Source organism: Mauremys mutica, chromosome 2 (assembly GCF_020497125.1).
Source record: "Mauremys mutica isolate MM-2020 ecotype Southern chromosome 2, ASM2049712v1, whole genome shotgun sequence".
Classification (NCBI taxonomy): Eukaryota; Metazoa; Chordata; order Testudines; family Geoemydidae; genus Mauremys; species Mauremys mutica.
The window spans coordinates 292,813,506-292,835,829 of record NC_059073.1 but is presented as its reverse complement, the minus strand read 5'-3'; the positions used below and the strand labels follow the sequence as shown (position 1 = coordinate 292,835,829).

Below are 22,324 nucleotides of genomic sequence, written 5' to 3'. Positions count from 1 at the left end.
GCTCCCAGCGGGACGGGAGCTCAGATGATAGAACAGCCCAGTGCAAGTGCTCTTGGGTTACATTTCTGTTGGGCTCTGCATGGAGCGGGTTGTCCAGGGGGGTCCATGGGTGGGCAGAGTCATGGGTTAGCAGGGCTGCTGTCCCAGCTCACTGGTGCTGTCAGATAGGGGCTTCCTTTGAGGGAAGCGTCAGGTGTCTTCTCTTCTCTTCCTTATTCCGTGTTCAGCACCGTAGCCTCTGGGCTCGTTCCAGCGGGGCAGTAAGCGACACGACCAACCTCTGTCCTGTGCAGTTTGTTCTCTCATCCGCTCCCGCAGCAGAGCATTGTGTGTTTTGGCAGGGTGGTGTTCACACTGCTCTGTGTTTATATAGAGAAGGACTGGTCGGAGCAGGGCGACTGGCTGCCTGCCTCGCTGTGGGGAGGTTTGTGGTGGCCCTTGGTTGGTTCCACATGCTCGGCCCAGCCCTGGCGCGAGCTCTGTCTCTCACACAGATGATCTGTGCCCGTTTGGTGCCTGAGGAGCAGAGCTGTCGACCGTGGCCCGAAATCCCAGCGCTTCAGGCTGTTAGATATGCTGGGCCCAGGCCAGGGAGCTCTTTGAAGATAAGGATCGAGACCTGGATCTAGGCTCGAGGTTCTGTGGGGAGCCAGCGTGGAGTGTGGCGGACAGGTTCATAGATCCATCCATTCCAAGGCCAAAAGGGACCACTGCGATCCTTGAGTCTGACCTTCTGTACGCTACAGGCCAGCGAACTCCCCCCGAATAGTTCCTAGAGCAGATCTCTAGAAAGCCCTCCAGGCTTGAGTTAAAAACTGCTTCCACTTCCCCGCTATGTCAGGTCGGCTTTTTAGCCAATACGGGCTTCTGTTGTGGGCTTGTGGCTTTTTGAGCATCCAGTAAAGTGTTCTCGAACCGTTCCCAATGATCGGTCACATTTTGCTGATTACGTTCTTCCTCCCAGCTGATGTGGCTCATGATTGTTTTCGGCCTTGTGACATTGGCCCTTTTGAAGCTCCACGTGTGTATATGTCACTGGTTTGGACTTTATTCTGTTTGCGCGTTATAAATGTGATCAAGTTGTGATCACTCGTACGTAAGCCACTATGAATTTTTAGTTCTGTGATCTGTTCCTCTTTATCTGTCAAGATGAGGTCTAATATCGAATTGCCCTGTGTCTTTTGGTGGTGGTGGTGGTGGGGGGTGATAGAGCCTCCAAGCCACAAGGTTGGGGTGACCCAGGACCCATGAGGGGCAGAGCCACATCCCGACCTCCTGAACAGGATCACAGCCTGCCGCCCCGCCTGCTCTTTACCCCTCTGGGCATCACGGCCAGGCCGATCTCCGCCTTCAGAAGCGGGTTAGTTACAGCAGCTACCATGGGGCTGCCGCAGCAGCAGGTGCTTAGTGGCTGTGGCTGAGTGCAGGGGAAATTGCGTGTCCGTCCGGGCTTAGGGAATACCCAGGAGGAATTTGTATTGTGCCAGGTAAACCCTATCGGTCGGTCTGTCCGTCCATCTGGCCAGCCCCTCCCACGCTGTCGTTTTTGTGTTAGCACCGGTCCCTGTGTGATCTGAGCACCACAGGTCCAGGGCAAAAGCGAATGAAGCTGCTGTCAGTAATAACGCTTAACAGCACTCATGTAACTCCCTCTATCTCTATCCTTTCACGTTTCCCTCCCTTTCTGTCTCTTGCCCGCTGCCTTTCCTCTCTCCCCGTTCCCCCCTCTCAGCGCCTCTCTTTCAAGCTCTGATTTGAAGGGGATCAGCTACTATCTGCAGTCAGCAGCAGTACAACAATTGGTGTTTTCCCAGGCATGCCCATTGCTGATGTTCTGCGGCACCTGGCTGGGGGGAATTTCTTTTCCCTTCCCTGCTTGGCTCCTGGGGTCACTGACCATGATCCCTGTGGGCAGGAATCTCCCGGGTCTCTCCGGGTGAGCCACTGGAGCTCCGCCAGCCTGTGCCTGGTGGTGCCGGCCTGCGAGCGGTGGTGCTGGAGGCTGTTCGGGGTGGCACACTACCTGCAGACAGCTCCTTGCCTCTCAGAGCAGGGTGTGTGGCTACTCTGGGTCCCCTCGCATCCGATAATCACACGACTCCCTCTTCCCCTGACCCCATGGCTGCTGATATCCACCCAGCTCTGCTAGCCGGCTCCAGGGGGCTCCTTCTCCCCGTTCCCCACCCTGTCTTTGCTTCTCCGTGGCCTCTGCAGTCCCATCCCTCCAGGGAGCTGCAGTGTCTGGCAGGGGGATGGGGCAGAAGCAGGCCCCTCTCCCCCGTCAGGCTGCATCAGCCGGAAGGAGCAGCAATGGAAGGAGACGCCTGCTGGCGACTGGCCTTTTCCGCCCCTCTCGTGCTCCCCGCTCAGGCCCCATTGGCAACGCTCGCTTGGGGACTGAGCTGAACTCCGGGTGATGCCGGGAAGGAGCTGGTGAGTGCCAAGCCCCAGAGCTCCTCTGCTCCCTTTGCCGCTCCCACAGAAGCCCTCCAGGAGCGTGGGTCCTGGACCAGCCCCCTGTGGCTGGGGCAGCTGGTTCTATTGCTGCCTGGGTGCCCTTAGTAATTCAGAGGGCAGGCCAGGTCCTGAGTGCCGGCAGGGCGAGGATGGCGAGGGGGAAGGATTTTCCCATCCCTCCCTCCCCCCACAGCACTGCCTGGGCTTAGCGGGGTAGGAATTAGGTCAATGCCACTCTGCTGAGACGTGCACTGCGATGCTCCCGTGTCTCTAATCGGCACTGGCAGATTGTGCTGCAGGAAAGCCAGGGCTGGCCATTGATGGGCCACTGCCATATTCCCAGTGTGCACAGGAGGAGGCCATGCATGTAATATGTGCCATGTATCCCATGTGCACAGGGGGAGGCCATGTGTGTAATGCAGGGGGCGGCAACCTTTGAGAAGTGGGGTGCCAAGTCTTCATTTAGTTTCTGTAATTTAAGGTTTTGCGTGCCAGTTATACGTTTTACATCTACAGGGGCCGGCGGACGGAACCCCAGACTGGCAGTGGGCTGAGCGGGGCCGGTGGCAGGGACCCCGGCTGGCAGGGCCCAGTGGATGGAACCACAGTCCAGAGTGGGGGCGACAGATGGAACCCCAGACCAGCAGCGCGTTGAACCACTCAGCCTGCTGCAGTCTGGGGTTCCATCCGCCGGCTCCTGCCAGCCGGGGTCCCGGCCACCAGCCCTGCTCAGCCCGCTGCCGGCCCGGGGTTCTGTCCATCCAGGCTGGCAGCGGGCTGAGTGGGGCCGGTGGGTGGGACCCCGACTGGCAGCAGAGTGCCACTGAAAATCAGTTCACGTACCGCCTTTAGCACGCGTGCTGCAGGTTGCTGACCCCTGGTGTAATGTATGCCATGTATTCCGTGTGCACAGGGGATGTGTAATGTATGCCATGTACAAAGCCACATATGTAACATACGACATATGTCCCATGTGCTAAGGGGGAGGCCATGTGTGTATAGTTCAGTATGTACCCCATGTGCACAAGGGAAGGCCACGTGTACAAAAGGCATGTACCCCATGTGCACTGGGAGGAGGACACGTGTGTAATGTACAGCGTGTACCTAATGCACATGGGGAGGACAAATGTGCGTTGTATGACACACACAATGTACATGTGCCCTGTGTGCAGATGTGAGAGGCCCCATTGTATATGAATTTAGAGACAAAGAGAATGGAATGTTATCTGGTGAATGTGAGTGGACTCCTGGGTAGAGGTAAGGTGACCAGACGTCCCGATATTTCGCTCCACCGGCAGCACTGGAGTTATTTTAGGAAATGCTCAGGGAGATAAGACAGGCTACAAAAACAGAAATCTCAATAATAATAATAATGGGCTGACCTGACGTGCTGGGTCACTGCCTGACTGGACATGCAGCCTGTGCCTTAGGGGTTTGTGATTTTTCAGGGGTGGGCCTCGGGCAGAGGACGGGCGTGCCCTCATCCAGCACAGCGCTCTCCGAGGCGGAAGGGTGGCCTAGTGGATTGGATGCCAGATGGGGCCTCGGGAGCCAGGGTTCGATTCCTGTGTGACCTTGGCCAAGTGACTTCCTCCGCCCTGGGCCTCAGCTCCCTGTGAAGTGGGGATGATGCTCCTCTCCCTCCTGGGGGGCAGTGAGGAGAAAATCCACTAACGAGCATGAGGGTCTCGGATGCTACCAACGAGGGCCAGATGAGGACCTGGACAGATAGCGCGATGTGCCTGGGGAGTGGCAGGCGCACCCCTGCCGGGGAAAGCTTCCCCCAGCACTAGATCAGAGACGAGTCCGATTGGTCCCCATGCGGCTGAGCTGGAGGAGGTTTGCCGCAGTGTGACCTGGGGCGTACAAGCATGGGGCACAGCAGAGCTGCTCTCCCAACAGCCCCAGGGAGATGCTTGACGTGTGTGGGGAGACATGTAATGTGGGAGGATGTTGCCTGGGCTCCAGCCACAGGCTGTGCCCGCAGCATAGCCCAGCCCTATCTGTGGCAACCCTGGCTCGGCAACTCATTTTTTCAGCCCAGGCTAGTGTCATGTTATAACTGCAGGTAGAAGCAACTCCTGCTACTTGAAACTCCAAGGCCACTGCATTGTGTTCCCAAACCTGGCTGTTTACTTATATAATTGCCATCAGTGTTCCCAGCATCAGTGCGGTAATTCATAGAAAAGCTGCACCACGTGAAACACAGCGGTGAGGCCAATAATAGAACACACCTGATCTTGTAGCCTGCGAGAGCACTCGAGGGGTTATTACGGTAGAGGAACGAAAGGGCCTCCAGCCCGATCCTGACACCAGCACATGGCTCAGCCATGCTCTGTAAGGTTTATCGAAGAAACAAGGCACCAAATCTCAGTCAAGCTCCCTCGTCCCCTGTATGATCGTTAGAATCCAGTGTGGGAAACAGCCTCTGGGTCCTATGTACTGACTCCAGAACTAACGCAAAAAACCCTCCAACTACTCTGAGCCCAAACTGTTCTCCATAGTGGTGGGACACACCCTAAATGCAATGGCCAGAAATCCCTTTTCTGCACAGCGCAAGCACTGGCGCCCTCTGCAGAGTTGTGCGTGTACATGCCAGAGCAGCTGGCGGGCTCCACGGGCTTAAGTGGAAAATGAGCAGGATGAGACCCAGGGCCCGTGCAGAGGGGTTTGTTTCGCCTAAGCAGAGGAGCCAAACTGATTCCAGTTCCAGGTGAGAGCGAAGGGGAGAAACCGAGTGACCCAGGCCAGACTCCATAGGGGATGGAGAGCGGCTGCAGATCCGTAGCGGAACCGACCTGGAGGGTCATGTACCGGAGCAGCTTCTCTCATCTAGAACGATGCTCTAGGATCCTACAGGCCTGGTCCCAGGCACTGCAGCTTGCAGGGAGGGTCACGCAGAGCCTAGACTATAACTGTAGGATCCTATAGAATGTCGTCATTACCAGGGGTCTTCCCTGTTGTGATCAAAGTGGGTGTGTATGTGCATGCCGGGGTGGTAATTTGTTTAGGAGCATAGGACTAGACGGGATCTCCTGGGTCTCTGAGTCCAGTCGTTTGCTTTCACAGGACACCTAGTCAGAGGATCCCGTTCATGAGTGTATCCATTTCAATAGTCCCACCAGTTCACACGCAGATGACTGGATTCGGACTTAGTCTACGAGTAGCCCCGTTGAAGTCAATGGGACTTAAGAACATAAGAGCAGCCATCCTGGGTCAGGCCAAAGGTCCATCTAGTCTTCTGACAGTGGCCAGTGCCAGCTGCTTCAGAGGGAATGAACAGACCAGGGCAATTATCGAGGGATCCCTCCCCTGTCACCCACTCCTGGCTTCTGGCAGTCAGAGGTTATGGGGCACCCAGTGCATGGGGTTCCATCCCTGACCATCTTGACTAATAGCCATTGATGGACCCGTCTTCCATGGATTTATCTAGTTCTTTTTTTAACCTTGTTATACTTTGGCCTTCATAACATGCCCTGGCAACACGTTCCACAGGGTGACTGCGCGTTGTGTGAAGAAATATTTCCTTTTGTTTGTTTTAAAGCTGCTGCCTATTAGTTTCATTGGGTGATCCCTGGTTCTGGTGTTATGTGAAGGGTTAAATCACATTTGCTTAGTCACTTTCTTCACAACATTCATGATTTTATAGATCTCTGTCACATTCCCCCTTAGTCGTCTCTTTTCTTATGGTGAACAGTCCCGGTCTTTTTAATCTCTCTTCACATGGAAGCTGTTCCACACCCCTAATAATTTCTGTTGCCCTTCTCTGTCCTTTGTCCAGTTCTAATATGGTCTTTTTTGAGAAGGGGCCACCTGAACTGCACACAGTATTCATGATGTGGGCGTACCATGAATTTATATAGGGGCATTATATTTTCTGTCTTATTATCTATCCCTTTCTTAATGGTTCCCAACATTCTGTTCGCTTTTTTGACTACCGCAGCACACTGAGCAGATGTTTTCAGAGAACTATCCACAATGACTTCAAGATCTCTTTGTTGAATGGTAACAGCTAATTTAGACCCCATCATTTTGTATATATAGTTAGGATTATATTTTCCAATGTGCATCACTTTGCATTTATCAACATTGAATTTCATCTGCCATTTTCTTGCCAAATCACCCAGTTTTGTGAGATTCCTTTGTAACTCTTTGCAGTCAGCTTTGGACTTAACTATCTTGAGTAATTTTGTATCATCTGCAAATTTTGCCACCTCACTGTTTACCCCTTTTTCCAGATCATTTATGAATATGTTGAACAGCCCTGGTCCCAGCACAGACCCCTGGGGGGTACCACTATTTACCTCTCTCCGTTTATAACTGACCATTTATTCCTGCCCTTTGTTTCCTATCTTTTAACTAGTTATTTATTCATGAGAGGATCTTCCTTCTTATCCCATGATAGCTTACTTTGCTTAGGAGCCTTTGATGAGGGGCCTTTTCAAAGGCTTTCTAAAGGTCAAGTACACTATATCCACTGGATCCCCCTTGTCCACGTGGTTGTTTGACCCCCTCCAAAAATTCCAATAGATTGGTGAGGCATGATTTCCCTTTATGAAAACAATGTTGACTCTTCCTCAATGTATCGTGTTTATCTATGTGTCTGATACTAGTTTCAGCCAATTTGTCTGGTATTGAAGTTAGGCTTATCAGCCTGTAATTGTCAGGATCGTCTCTGGAGCTTGTTTTAAAATGGCGTCACATTAGCAATAGGGCATACCATGGTTAATAGTTCTGCAATTTCATAGCTGAGTTCCTTCAGAACCCTTGGGTGAATACCATCTGGTCCTGGTGACTTAATTTATCAATTTGTTCCAAAATCTCCTCTATTGACACCTCAATCTGGGACAGTCCTCAGATTTGTCACCTAAATAGAATGGCTCAGTTGAGGGAATCTCCCTCACATCCTCTGCAGTGAAGACAGATGCAAAGAATTCATTTTGCTTCTCTACAGCTAGTGGCCTTGTCTTCCTTGAGTGCTCCTTTAGCACCTTGAGTGTCCAGGGTATACTGATCGTTTGGCAGCTTCCTGCTTCTGGTATACTTAGTTGGTTTTTTTTTTGGCAGTTAGTTTTTGTGTCTTTGGCTAGTTGCTCTTCACTTTTTTTTATTATTTTTGCCCTGCCAAATTGTTCTTTTACATTTGACTTGCCAGAGTTTGTGCTCTTTTCTATTTTCCTCACTAGGATTTGACATCCAGTTTTTAAAGGATGTCTTTTGGTCTCTAACCACCTCTTTTTCTCTGTCGCTTAGCCATCGTGGCATTTTTTTGTCCTCCTTTTTTTTTTTTAAATTTTGGCACACATTTCATTTGAGCCTCTATTATGGTGTTTTAAAAATGTTTCCATGCAGCTTGCAGGCATTTCACTCTTGTGACTGTTCCTTTTAATTTTCATTTAACTAGTGTCCTCATTTTTGTGCAGTTCCCCTTTTTGAAGTTAAATGCTACTGTGGCGGGTTTCTCTGGTATTTTCCCCAAATAAGGGGAAATTTAATTAAGGATGATTTAACGTATAAGGATGTTACATTTAATTACATTATAGTCACTGTTACTGAGTGGTTCAGTTATCATCACCCCTTGGATCAGATCCTATGCGCCACTTAGGACTAAATAAAGAATTGGCTCTCCCCTTGTGGGTTCCAGGACTAGCTCCAAGAAGCCGTCATTAATGGTGTCTAGAAATTTTATCTCTGCATCCTGTCCTGAGGTGACATGTACCCAGTCAACATGGGTGCAGTTGAAATCCCCCATTATTATTGAGATTTCTGTTTTTGTAGCCTGTCTTACCTCCCTGAGCATTTCCTAATCACCATCACCATCCTAATCAGGTGGTCAGCAGTAAATTCCTGCTGCTATATTCTTATTATTCAAGCATGGAATTTCTTTCCATAGAGATTCTATGGTACAGTTTGATTCAGTTAAGATTTTTACTATATTTTACTCTATTCTTTCTCTAACACATAGTGCCATAGTTCCTATATATTGTGTACCCTGGTATTACCATGTCCCATTGATTATCATTCCACCAAGTTTCTGTGATGCCTGTTATATCAATAACCTCATTTAATGCCAGGCACTCTAGTTCGCCCATTTTAGTATTTAGTCTCCTACAAGCACTTGTAAAGTGTATCAATATTTTGTGGGCTGCCTGCCTGTGATGTAATTGAATAGGGCTCTCTTTCGTTGACTGTTTCTCTTCAGCTGCTACCTGCACTTTATCAACTTCCATCCTCTCCTCTTTACTAGGATACAGGGAATCCCCATTAATAGATCCTCCCCTAAGGGATGTCTCGGTCCGAACCGTGTGCTCCTAGGCACCTGTTGGCTTTTCCCCAGCCCTTAGTTTAAAAATTCCTTTGTGACCTTTTTAATTTTACATGCGAGCAGTCTGGTGACATTTAGGTGGAGTCCACTTTCCCTATACAGACACCTCCTTTCCCAAAAGGGTCCCCCGTTCCTAATAAACCTAAATCCCTCTGCCAAACACCGTCGCCTCATGTATGCGTTGAGACCCTGCAGTTCTGCCTGTCTAACTGGCCCAGTGTGTGGAACTGGAAGCATTTCAGAGAAGTCTACCATGGAGGTCCTGGACTTTAATCTCTTACCTAGCAGCCTAAATTTGGCCTCCAGGACCTCTCTCCAATGTAATCGGTACCTACATGTACCACAACCACTGGCTGCTCCCCTTCACTGCAAATAAGTCTATCTAGATGTCTTAAGAGGTCCGCATCCTTCACACCCCTCAGGCAATTCACCACACGGTTCTCCCGCTCATCACAAACCCAACTCTCTCTATTTCTAATAATCAAATTCCCCCTTACTATTACCTGTCTCTTCCTAGTAACTGGGGTCCCCTCCCCCATGGGGGAATCCTCAGTGTGAGAGGACACCATGACGTCAGCTGGAAGGAGAGTTCCAACTATGGGATCATGTCCCTCCGCTCCAGGTTGATGTTCTCCTGCCCCAGGACTTTCATCCTCCTCAGCAGCACGGAGGCTGTCGGGCAGGGGGGAACCACTCGGCTGTGCCCTGGAAAGTCTCCTCTGTGTACTTCTCTGTCTGCCTTAGCTCCTCCAGTTCAGCTGCTCTGGGCTCAAGGACCCGTCCTCAGTCTCTGAGAGCCATGAGCTGCTAGTACTGTAGGCCCACATACGCCACCTGCCCACAGGGTGGGTACCCGGACATGCTGCATTCAGTCCAATAAACTGGATACCGCCCACTCTGCCGCTGGACTCTGCCTGCGTTATTTTTACTCTTGCAGGGGTTTGCTTTTTGGGGGTGGGATGTTACTGGCCTAAGTTTAGGGAATATTTGTTAGGTTTATCGGGCTCTCACACTCCCTGTCTAAACTCCCTTGCAAACCTCCCCTTTTCGCTAGCTCCTCTGGTCGCCTACCAGCTGGCTTTTGAAACCCCTGTTCTCCATGAGTTAGACCAGTCCCCATGAGCCATAGAAAGAGACAATTCCTCCTCCCAAATCACTGACTATCCAACTAGGGCGGAGACACAGGACAGGAGCGGTGGAGTGAGGGTGAGGCTGGGGGCTTGGGGCCGGGAGATGGAAGCCATGCAGCTCCGGGTGGGAAAAGAAGGGGAAGGGAGGAAGGTAAGGCTACAGGACAAGGAAGCGCGTAGGGTTGGGGAGGTACAAGTGAGCAGTGGGAGAGGTCAGGATTATGGCAGGACCTTGCAGCGGGGACAAGGAGCTTCATTGGCTGCTGGGAGAGGCACGGAGGGGTTCACATGGCTGGAGCAGTGGCATGTTGGACAGACTGGGGGTGGGATGTGGTGGGCACAGACAGGAGAGGGTTACAGGAGTAGAGGTGGCCAGCCCCAGAGTCCATGGATGGCGGGCGGAGGGCCCATCTGAGGCACACTGTCTCTGAGAGATCGGTCCGTGGTATGACTCCACCGGAGGCCCTGCCAACGCAGGCCTGGCCCTTTAGTCCAGGTGCTCACGGCACAGACAGATGGTTTCCAGAACAGGTGAAAGCCCGTGTCCAGGAGCGTGGGGGCCCTCCGGTGGGGGTACGCTGCTGTTAGGTGCACTCTGGTGTCCTGGCTGAGCCCCTCACCACAGCCCTGGGCGGCATGGTGCTCCTGTGCTGTTAGACATTTCTCGTTCACCAGTCAGCGGGGCTGCTTTTCCCCTTTGTCCAGAACAGGTTTGGGGCCTTGTGCCCAAAGGAATCAGGCAGAGATTCCCACCCATCGCTGCCGGGATTCTGGGGGCTGCTCCTTAGATGGGGAGCGTTTGTGTCGTCCCTGGATGCTGACTTCCCCACACCCCAAGGAGACATGGCAGGCTCTAGGACTGACTGGCTTTCTCAGAGGTAACCTATGAGGCAGCCGAGGGCTTGGGCCAGCCAGGGCTTGAGATGGCTGGAGACCGTTGGGCACAAAGCTGGTGAGCATGGAGCAAGCTGCCCTGTGACCAGCCCAGCACAGCCTCCTGCTGGTACAGCACCAGAAGCGCTCAGACAGCCCCTCCTCCTGCTGGCTCGGCCGATGCCTCAGTTCTCCCCTATCTGAACCTACATCTCTTCTGCTGGGCCACTGGATCCGAGGGGAGAAGCTAGAGATGGAAGAGACCTACTGGGCCCCCTAGAGCAGGGGTGGGCAAACTGTGGGCTGTGTCCGGCCCATCAGACCTTTTAATCCGGCCCTCAAGCTCCTAGTGGGGTGGGGACATGCCGTGGCTCTGTGCAGAACCGCCTGGCTGTGCCTCCTCATAGGAGCCAGAGGGGGGATGTGCCGCTGTTTCTGGGACCTGCTTGAGGTAAGCGCCGACCGGAGCCTGCACCCCTGACCTCCTCCCACGCCCCAACCCCCTGCCCCAGCCCTGATCCCCCTCCCGCCCTCCGAACCCCTCGGTCCCAGTCCCGAGGATCCTCCTGCACCCCAAACCCTTCATCCCCAGCCCCACCCCCAAGCCCGCACCCCAACTCCCTGCCCCAGCCCGGAGCCCCCTCCCGCACTCTGATCCCCTCAGCCCCAGCCCTAGAGCATCTCCCTTGGCTAGTTCAGGAGCGCCCCCTGCAGTCCGTTCTCCAGGGTTGTGCTCGCTGTCTTGTCCCAGACCTCCCTTTTGCCCCCACTCCCCACAGCTTTCCCAGCGTGTGCAGCCAGCACGGATATAAGAGCGCTGCCCCGGCCCCTCTCCAGGGGAGGCAGGACTGTCTGAGTTCTCTGCCAGGCTCCGGCACAGGCTCGCTGTGTGCCCTGGGGGAAGCCATGCGACTTCTGTGTGCCTCGCTTCCTCTGTGTGCAGTGGGGGTGCTACGAGCTCACGGGGGTTGGGGCTACGAGCTCGGTTCCTGCAGGTTTGTAAGATGCTGTGAGGTCCTCACAGGGTGCTAGAGGAGGGAACAGTTTTATTTATTGTCGCTAAACTACTCCGCGTCGGCCTCCTGTTTATTCCAGGACCCGGCTCCACCCTGCCCCCCTTGAGTCTACATCCTTCCAAGGACGTGCTCAGGGGCGGCTCCAGGCCCCAGCACGCCAAGCGCGTGCTTGGGGCGGCATGCCGCAGGGGGCGCTCTGCCAGTCGCCGGGAGGGCGGCAGGCGGCTCCGGTGGACCTCCCGCAGGCATGCCTGCAGAGGGTCCGCTGGTCCCGCGGCTCCGGTGGAGATCCCACAGGCACGCCTGCGGGAGGTCCACCGGAGCCGCCTGCCGCCCTCCCGGCGACCGGCAGAGTGCTCCCCGCAGCATGCCGCTCTGCTTGGGGCGGCGAAATGTCTAGAGCCGCCCCTGGACGTGCTCCAGCTGATTTAATTGATGTCCCCTCTCTGCTACCCTGGCCCCCTCTGTCCATCTAGTACCAGCTCGTACCACTCCTGAGCCTTCTCCTTTGCAGCTCAGGCCATCTAGAACAGCCTCCTGGTACCTCGTGGCCTCATTTTCCTAATCCCTTGCTTGTAGCCCCCCGGCTGTGTATGGGTTAACCCTGCAATGTTGTCTGGGATCCATTGGGCATGAAAGCCGCTAGGCCGCCAAGCTGTATGCTGAGGTTTATTGCATTGATCGTTGTGTTTATTAGTTGTCTGGAGGTGCGGCACATCAGCAACTCGCAAGGAAATTCTCCCGCCCCAGGAGTCTGCGGCCAATAGTTCTCAGACTTGGATGTTGGTCAAGTGAGGCATTTTCATCTGGACCCAGGCACGTGGGTTTGGCGACCAGAGCCTCCATTGACTCCAGTGATCAGCTTTCCTTCGGGGACCGAACTGTGGAGGGATACGCCTGACTTTAGGCACCTGGGTTGGCGCAAGCTGGTCCAGAGACACCCTGTACCTATGGATTGTGTGTGTAGGGGGCATAAGTAAGAGCAGAGTGAGGGCAGTGTCTTCAGCAGATGTTACAAGCCAAGCAGGTAAATCGGGGGCGGGGGGAGCACATGACTCCCCCCGCCATGCATCACCTCAGAGCTGGGCTTAGGGGCTATGTAAAGGCGTCTCCCCTGCCCTAGGCAACACTTTTGCAGGCATCCGCCCCACCGCTAGGAACCATTTCCTGTTACTCACCCTGGGGTTCCCCTTTTCTTGGTGTAATCCTGTTTCCTCCTGGGGAGGCCCCCGCGGAGCACCCTGAAGAATTCCTCGCCCTCCTCGGTGTTCACAGCCTTCAGCCTCTTGTCATCTCTGTGCTTAGCCCAGCCAGACGCGTTGTCTGGCCTGTAAATCCTTCAGCTGCTTGTCTCCGTCTCCCTGGGTGGCTGTGGGCTGATGGACTCTCCCCTCCTGCTCAGTGACCTGGTGCCTAGGCAGCCCCCCGCAGTACTGGCTTTGACTGCCCCTCTCTTATCCTGCAAACCCCTTTCCTACCCCCACCCCCAGGCTGAGCCAGCTCTCGGCATGTCCTGCTGGCTCTGTTGCTGGGTGGCATTTGCTGAGCTGGCCCCTCACTGGTGGGACGGGTCCCGTTGCAGGTGCAACACCCAGGACTACATCTGGCACAAGGGAATTCGCTGCGAGTCCATCATCACCGACTTCCAGGTGATGTGCGTGGCCGTGGGCTCGGCGGCACTCGTGGTCCTGCTGCTCTTCATGATGACCGTCTTCTTCGCCAAGAAGCTCTACCTGCTCAAGACTGAGAATAACAAGCTGCGCAAGACCAAGTGAGCGGCCTGGGGAGCGGGCAGGGGCCCGGTGGGGAGGGCAGGGAGAGAGCCCACGGGGAGGGGGCTGGCAGGATGCGGGAGGTAGTGGGAAGGAACCCAGCTGGCAGCTCACAGGAGAGGGTCCATGTGCTAATCAGCTTGTACCATGCCCACCTGGGGTCCCACGGGAGCTGACCTGTCTGCTAGCTTACAGGGAGTATGCTGGTCGGGAGGGCACATGCAGCTAACCTGGAGGGGAGCATCCACTTGTCTAACCCATGGGGAGTGGGAGGGTACCTGAGCACATGCCAGCCAGCCCGCCCATGGGATGCCAGTGAAAAACGGAAGGGCACCTACCTACTATCCAAGGGGAGTGACTGCCTGCCAACCCCCGGGGGCATTCCTGCCCCCTGGCCCTGCCAGCTGGGGAGGCGACACTGTGGAACAAGAGAGCTCACGGTTTTTAGGCCATCTCTGCTCCCACCTTTGGCCCAGTTCTCCCCAGTGTGGGTCCTGACCCACAGGTGTGGAGCAAAAGACTGGCATGCGTGTGTACATGCCTGTCATCCAGCAAGGTCCCCACATGCCATGCACCCCCTGTTGAAGTGCAGCCACCTCTGGGGGGTGGGGGTGGGAGGACACAGCAGTTATAGAGCCAGTTATAGAGTTCGAGGCCAGAAGGGACGCTGGATCATCTCATCCGGCCCCTGGTATGTCACAGGCCATCAGCACCACCCTGCTCCCACACACTAAACCCAGCCACCAATGTATGGCAGCCCTAAGGACATGCCGCATGTGCCACAGAGGGACAACTGGAAGGCCAGAGGTGCAGTTGGACAGCACACAGCAATACTGTGCTGCAGATTAGGACAGGAATGAAATTGTCCAGTTGAAATGGATGGGGCAAAATGCAAGGTTTGAATCTGGCCAGAGCCCTGTGGCTGACTCCCCTAGAACAGCCTGCAGCCAGCCAGTGTTTGGGCTGCATTGGAAACTCTTGGGGTGTCGGTACTTTCTGTGCTACTGGGAACCCCATTTCTAGCAAGGGATCGGTGTGAGCAAAGAGCAAGGCACTGCCCTGCGTCTGGCTCTCACAGCGTGTGCTCTTGTTATGCTGACTAAGACCAGCTAAGGGGGTGCTTGAGCTGCGAAAGTCTAATCTGGATCGTGGAGTCCAGGAGCTTTGAGAGGAAAGAGAGCGTTCTGAGCCTTCAAGCAGGCGTCACTGGAGGGAAGGAGGAGCTCACAGTTACTAGCAGACTCCCCTAGCAAGTCTGTTGGGAATGGTGTCGCACAGCAGGGTGTAGGGAGCTCCCCAGAACCCCAGTCTCAGCAGGAGTCTATCGGGAATGGTTGTGACGGGTTCGGTCACAGAGAGCCCCTTGGGACTGTCACCTGAGGTGCTGAAATTACCTCTGAGCCCGTTTTCCCTGATGGCTTGGGACTCCAGTACCCTGCCTTCTTGAGCCAGACACGCCAGCCTGCTGCAACCCAGACCCAGGTCTGAACCACGCCCCCAAAGTGGCAGTGTAGTGGGGCGGCTGCCCCACTCCTGGAGAACAGGGGTTAAAACAGCCAAGATAGGCTGATTGGGGAAGCAGCCACAGCTGTGGCCAGCTCAATTAGGGCCCAGCTGGCCCTATAAAAGGGCTGTGAGCCAAGAGCTGAGTCAGTCTCTCCCCAGCCTTGGAGGGAGAAGGACCGGGCTGCCTGGGAGCTCAGGGTACAGGGAAAGGCCAGAGATGCTGGGGAGCTCCAGCCTGGCAAATCCCCAGGCTGCGGGCCTTGCTAAAGGCCAAACAGGTACTGGGGTTGCAGAGGCTGTAGCCTGGAGTTAGATGGAGACAGCTGGTCCGACCCCCCTTGCCAGTGATGAGTGGCCTTTTACAGCCTGCGGTTGGCCCCAGTGAGCGGCGGCTAGACAATGACTGGCAGTAGCCACTGAGGCGAGGTGGGGATAGAGGGTTGGGGGTTCCCCAGGAAGGGGAAACGCAGAGCGGGCTACTGCAGAGGGCAGAACCCCAGGATAATTGAACCAGGGGCCTGAGGCAGGTGAACCACTGGCCAGCAGAGGGCGCTCCAAGCTGGAATCGAGCTAATTCCCAGGACCACCAGCAGGAGGCGCTGCACCGCTTCACTACAGGCAGACTTAACCAAAAACAGCTCAGAAAGTGATCCTGTCTTCAGCATCCGGACATCCAGTTCCCAAGGGGATCCAAATCCCAAATAAATCCGTTTTACTCTGTATAAAGCTTATACAGGGTAAACTCATGAATTGTCCGCCCTCTATAACACTGATAGAGAGAGATGCACAGCTGTTTGCTCCCCCAGGTATTAATCACTTACTCTGGGTTTGTTAATAAACAAAAGTGATTTTATTAAGTATAAAAAGTAGGATTTAAGTGGTTTCAAGTAATAACAGAACAAAGTTACCAAGCAAAATAAAATAAAACAAAACATGCAAGTCTAAGCCTAATACATTAAGAAACTGATTACTGGTAAAATCTCACCCTCAGAGACGTTTCAATAAGCGTCTTTCATAGACTAGGCTCCTTCCTAGTCTGGGCCTAATCCTTTCCCCATGTCCAGTCCTTGTTCCAGCTCAGGTAGTAACTAGGGGGATTTCTCGTGACTGCAGCCCCCTTTGTCCTGCTCCACCCCCTTTTATAGCTTTGGCCCAAGGCGGGAATCTTTTGTCTCTCTGGGTCCCCACCCTTCTCCTAAATGGAACAGCACCAGCTTTAAGATGGATTCCAGTATCGTGACATGGCCACATGTCACTGTAAGACCTCATTCTTCATTACCCACATCACTACACAGGAAGGCTTGCAGGTCAATAAACCCATTCACAACCAGTTGTCCTAGTCTATGGGAGCCATCAAGATTCCAAGCCACCATTAATGGCCCACACTTTGCACAATGACAGTAGGACTTCAGAGTTATACTTCATATTGCTAGCTTCAGATACAAGGATGATACATTCATACAAATAGGCTGAACACACTCAGTAGATGATAAGCTTTGTAATGAGACCTTTTTGCATAAAGCATATTCCAGTTACATTATATTCACACTCATAAGCCTGTTTCCATAAACATATGGCGTGCAACATCACAGCGGTGTCACACAGCAGGGTGTAGGGAGCGCCCCAGGCCCAGCAGGAGTCTATTGGGAATGGTGTAGGAGAGCAGGATGTAGGGAACGCCCCAGTCCCAGTGCAGGCCCGTGCACTGTTTCCCTGTGCAACGTGCATTCATCCACGGCGCAGGAGGAAGTGGCTGGGTTGGTTCGGGTGCTGAGTAATGGGACAGCCCCATGGGACGCAGCATTGTGCTCCCGCCCGGCACAGCTTCACACTCCGGAGAGCCGCGGAATCCCTGCCAGAGCCCGTGAGTTATGTGGGGAGCCGCCGCGCCGGGCAGAGGGCTGCCTGGCCGGTGAGCTGGAACAGTGTCGTCCGTCGCTGTTATGCTCGTCAGCTAGTAAATCTCCCGGGTGAAATCCCAGACGTGCGTAGCAGCGAGCAAGCCACAGGAGCAGCCTCAGCAGGGAGGGCATTGGGATCAGGCAGGAGGGGTCGTAGGGTGACTGGATGTCCCGTTTTTAAAGGGACAGTCCCGTTTTTTGGGACTTTTTCTTATATAGGCACCTGTTACCCCCCCACCCCTGTCCCGTTTTTTCACAGTTGCTGTCTGGTCACCCTAAGGGGCCGTAGGGTGTCTCTGACTCTCTCTGGCTGGGGTTTGTCACCATCTCAGCAGGCTGAGATCTCTGCCAATAAGCAGAGTCTGGGTGGGAAACCTCCCAGTGGTGTGGGTGAGTCAGTAGGTGGTGCACTTACCGCTGTTAGTACTGAAGCAATGCCCCTGTCTGGTGCTAGGGGGCGCTGTGCTGCGGGAAGTGCCATCTTTTGAGTGAGCCATGAAACAGGTGCTGACAATTTGCGGCTATCGAAGATCCCCTGGCATTTTTTGGAAAAGTTGGAGTATAACCCGCCCCCCCCGTGTCCTAGTCAGAGTCCAGTCTGGATAGTTAGATTCTGCCTCTCTAAATCCTCTGGCAGTGTTAAGTGGAGAAGGTATTCTTCACGACTTGTGCCAGGCTGTTGGGTAGTGTTGCTGTGTGCTGTTCATCAGCTGATGCCACCCACCCCAGAGGTGGCTGCATTTCAGTGAGTTGGCACTTTGGAGGCTTGGGCTGCAAGGCTTTATAGACATGTCATTCATCACTGTTACCCTGCAGCATTTTTAATAATTTAACATTCTTTATAAACATTAACTAATTAATTTTCATGGCCCCCATGGGAGTTGGAGGTTATTGAACTTCTCTGGTCTAAATTATGCAGGAGATGAGACAAGATGAGCCCTTCGACCTTAAGATCTCTGATTCCCAGTGTTAAAGATGGGGAAACGGAGGCACAAGGCAGCAGTTCATGTCGTCGCTGGGCTTAGAACCCAGGCGTTCCTGGCTCCCGTTGTTGGGCTCGGACCCATAGCCCACACTGCGGCTTGGTGCTTGTCTCTTGGGCAAAGGGCTGTGTGCCAAGCCATGCATCTCTTAGGGGCAGCTCTCAGCTTGTGTTAGCAGGGTAAAGGGCTGGGGCAGCCTTACCACTTCCCCAGCCCCAGTGAGATCTGGAGTGCAGGAAGACGGCCCCACCCAAAACCATCCCAGCTCCTCAAGAGAGACCCAACTGAGCTTTGCCTTTGCGTGCTCAGACTGTAGGTGCATGTTACTCTCTGCCCTGAAGAGGCTGGAGGGGAACAGACTGAGCCAGCTGCTGGAGTCACCCCCATCCCGTGAGCATCCATCTGTTGGCTTTGTCAACCTCTGATTATACCCCCCAAGCAGCGCGGTGCTGGACTGCAAAGGCTTGTAGGAGCCCCACCGCCTGTGATGGACTGGACGAGCTCAGCTAGATTCCCATCCCCCAGGGCCAGGCAGGAGGGCTCCCTAATGAGTGGTTAATTAATGTTTGTAAAGTGCCTAGTGTTATTATTAGGAAGTGCTTTGCGCTGCCTGGTTTGAATGTCCCAAGCGATGGGGCGCTCACCTCTCTCCCCCTGGAGCCGATTCCACAGCCCAGTCTCGCTAGCCATGCCTCGCTCCTAACACGCGGCCTCATTTTTAACCTTTCTTAATTTCATCCCATTGATCCAGCTGGCGCCCCACAGCCCCTGCTGTCTGTTCATTAAGCCCCTCTCCCTCCGTGGTGGGTGCACCCTACAGGATCATGCAGACTCTTTCTCGCATTCCTCCAGAGCTTGACATCGATAGCTCTTTGTCCCAGTAAACTCTGCAGTACACAGGACATGTGAATTGCTTCAGCCCTCTCAGAAATGCAGCCAGCTCTGGAGTGACACCTGGTAGCTGTTAACAGCGCACAGCAACAGGACACAACACTGTAGCGCGGCAGTGAAGAATTCTCCATCCAGTGAATCACAATCCTTGGTGGTTCATTAGCACTCGTTACATCTTCAGAGCACTTCCCAGGCAGTAACCATTTTTGTAACCCCCTGTCACTGAGGTCGTTAAAGATTATTCCCATTTTATAGATGGGGAAACTGAGGCATTGAGGGGACATGATTTACCTTAACGCTATGAAGAGGGTCATTTTCAGAGCAAGGTTTAATCCTTACGATTTCCTAGCTCCCAGTCTTGTGAGCAAACCTCTCAGCTTGCAACACAAGAGGAGATTAAGAGGAGCGGGATTTACATTTCTTCCATTTGAATTTGGCCAGGACACTTGGGGTCTCACCCCAGCCTCTGCACAATAGGACCCAGGGTTATGGGCAGGCCCCTGGGTTTCTGAAACCGTCCACAAAGTTGCAGCAGGGCACGAGCTCACACACGCTTGCCAGCCTGCACTTGGCTCCATGCTAAGATGCACCCACCCTCTGCGGCCCTTTTGGATGAGGCCCTGATGCAGAGGTGGGTGGACGTGGCATAGTGGGGGTGACCCTGGTGTCTCGGGGAACGGTATCCCCTCTCCCCACTGCAGGGAGCTGGCTGGCTGACTGGTGCCCATTCAGGGCTTGGGATTCTCATTGGGATGAAAGCGGCTCTGTAAATTGGAGCGGCTCTTTTCAGATCTAAATCCAAGCGCTAACGAAGCCCAGCTGCCGGGATCGGTGCCTAGCGGCTGCCCCTCTGTACAGCCTGGGAACTGCCTTGGACTCTCCTCCTGAATGACTGGGGGTCATGGGCCCGGCCTGCATGTCAGCACGTGCATGCGGCACCTTTCTCCCATTCGCGGGCACAAATGCAAACGAGCCAGGCCCTGGGCCCTGCCTGAATGCACAGCCACAAAGCGGGTGTCCCTTCCGCCCCTCCTCCGGGGAGGCACGGGGAAAGAGCTTTGCAAAGCCCTCAGCAGCTGCTGCTCTGCATGGGGCTGCTTAGCCTGGCAGCAGCAGATGGTGTTTTGTCCGTTCCCAGGGCCAGGAGCCTCTGGGGAAAACCAGATTCCACCAGGCACCAGCCTCTGGGCCTCTGGTCACCGGGGGGGCAGGGGGAAGGGTGCTGGCCGTCACTCCGGCAGCATCACCCCAGCCGCTTCCCCTGACCTGTGTGAACGTGCATGGAGGGGCATGCACGAGAGGGGTGTGTGTGCACACTAGTGCAGGGTGGCACAGCAGGCGTGGAGAGGGTGTGCTAGTGTGTATGGGGGAGGGGTGCACACCAGTGTCCATGGAAGAGTGTGTAGTGTGTGTGTGGGGGGTGGGGGGGGGAAGCATATGCTTATATCAGGGCAGCTGCCTGTTGAGTTACCCCCCCTTGTGGCCAGAGGCAGTTTTGCAGCAGGTTGCCTCTGTTGCCCCTAAAGATCTCCAGGCAATTTTTCTCATGGCTTCCCACCCCCCGAAACTATTCAAAACAAGCCGCAGGCCACAACACGAAGGGTCACACTCAGCTCTAGCTCTTCTGCCCAAGTCTGCGCCGCACACAGCGACCCCTCCCACCCAGCCCTTTCTAGGCGGAGCGCAGCCTTTTCGGCTTCCTCCTTTTGCCCACCGCCGGGTGTGCTGCGGGCGCAGGCAGGCAGCAGATCTACTGCCCTCCTGCGGAGAGCTCCTCCCAGCGGGCCTGCCCCACCCTGTCCTGCGCCCTGAAAAGGACGGTGTCCTGGGTTTTTCCCATCCCACTACTAATCCCCTGGGGCTGCTGCCTCTCCTCCAGCGTCCACCATTTCCTGAGCCATTGTTCATTCCATTGTTCCTGGAACGGGGTCTTCTGGGTCTTTCTAGGATTAAAGGGACAGTGTACCTGTTACAATGCCCATGCGCAGGTATAGGTGCACACATGTGCATACCTGGTCTAATCGGTGGAGATGTGCGTGCAGCATGGCATGTGTGTGTGGAGACACTCGTGTGTGCACGTGAGTGCAGCGATGGTTCAAGTTCATGTAGGATGGGGAGTGAGCATATGGGCGTGCAGGCTGGCTTGGGAGTGTGTACACAACAGTGTGCCGGGCGAATGAATGTGTACAAAGGGGACTCGAGGTGAGGGTGTGGACAAGTGTGTGTGTGTGTGTGTGTGTGCGCACGCGCAAATGTGTGAGAGTGTGCATGCATTTATGCACATACCAGTGTAGCTGTGCGTACAGGCCAGTATGTGTGAGTGTGACCGTGGGAAGGTCCGTGTGGGGACTCCAGGAGATGGCACTAGCACGGCCCCATCTCCGACTCTGCCTGTGACAGCAGCCCCACTCCCTGCTGTTAGGGAGGCGTCCCCAGGGCCGCCCAGAGGATTCCGGGGGCCCGGGGTCTTCGGCGGCGGCGGGGGGGCCCTTCCGTTCCGGGACCCGCCGCCGAAGTGCCCCGAAGACCCGCGGCGGGAGCCCCCTGCCGCCAAATTACCGCCGAAGCGGGACCCGCCGCCGAAGCGCAGCCCGGTCTTCGGCGGTAATTCGGGGGCGGGGCGGGGGGGTCCCCACCGCGGGCCTTCGGGGCACTTCGGCGGCGGCGGCAGGTCCCACGGCCCCGGCCTCGGCCTCAGCCTCTAACCCCTCCCCCCCGCCCCGGCCCCTTACCTGAGCGCGTCTCCGGCCGAGCCCCTGAGCCCCGCCCCGCTCAGAGCCGCGTGGTGAGGGGGCGGGGCTGTGAGCTCCACGCCCAGTGGAGGCAGCTGCCCCGCCCCCCTCACCACGCAGCTCTGAGCGGGGCGGGGCTCAGGGGCTCGGCCGGAGACTCGGCGCTTGATGCGCCGAGGCGCCAAGAGAGGGGTGGAGGCGGGAGCCTCCGCTCTTCTCTTGGGGGCCCCTGCGGAGCCCGGGGCCCGGGGCAAATTGCCCCCTTTGCCCCCCCCCTCTGGGCGGCCCTGGGCATCCCTGGCATGAGGCGCCTCCTTGTGCCGTCACTCTGTGTTAGCAAGAGTGCATGAAGCGAAGGCCTCTGGGAAGGCGCTGGGGATGAGCTGGGTGGAGGGCCAGGGCAGGAGGGGCTGGGAGCTGGGTGTTGGATGGGAGGGTCGGTTGGCTCGGCATGTGCTCCTTGCTGTGTCTTGACTGAGCTCGTGGGGCCTGTTGACTAATAGCCACTGGCCAGCACGTATGTACGTATTATCCTAATAATACTTCCCACATTATCTATATCCCAAGCATTTAAATATACATATTGTACCTATGGAGGCCACTTGGCCCGCCCCTGCGTCATAATCCTGAACACTGATGCTCAATATCCCATAACTCTTTGCACTGGCCGAGGGAGGCCTTGGCCCGACTAGATAGGCAAACTGTCGGCATCAGGGCAGCTGATTATGTCTTCAGAAC

General features: G+C 55.0%; 1 protein-coding gene across 1 annotated transcript in view; it reads left to right on the top strand.

Moving 5' to 3' along the window:
- Positions 1 to 22,324, top strand: part of CSPG5 (chondroitin sulfate proteoglycan 5) — a 36,982-nt gene that overhangs the window by 4,840 nt on the left and 9,818 nt on the right. The window contains exon 3 of the mRNA XM_045006455.1: positions 13,384 to 13,572. Within this exon, the coding sequence (XP_044862390.1) occupies positions 13,384 to 13,572 (189 nt within the window). The remainder of the gene's footprint in view (positions 1 to 13,383; positions 13,573 to 22,324) is intronic.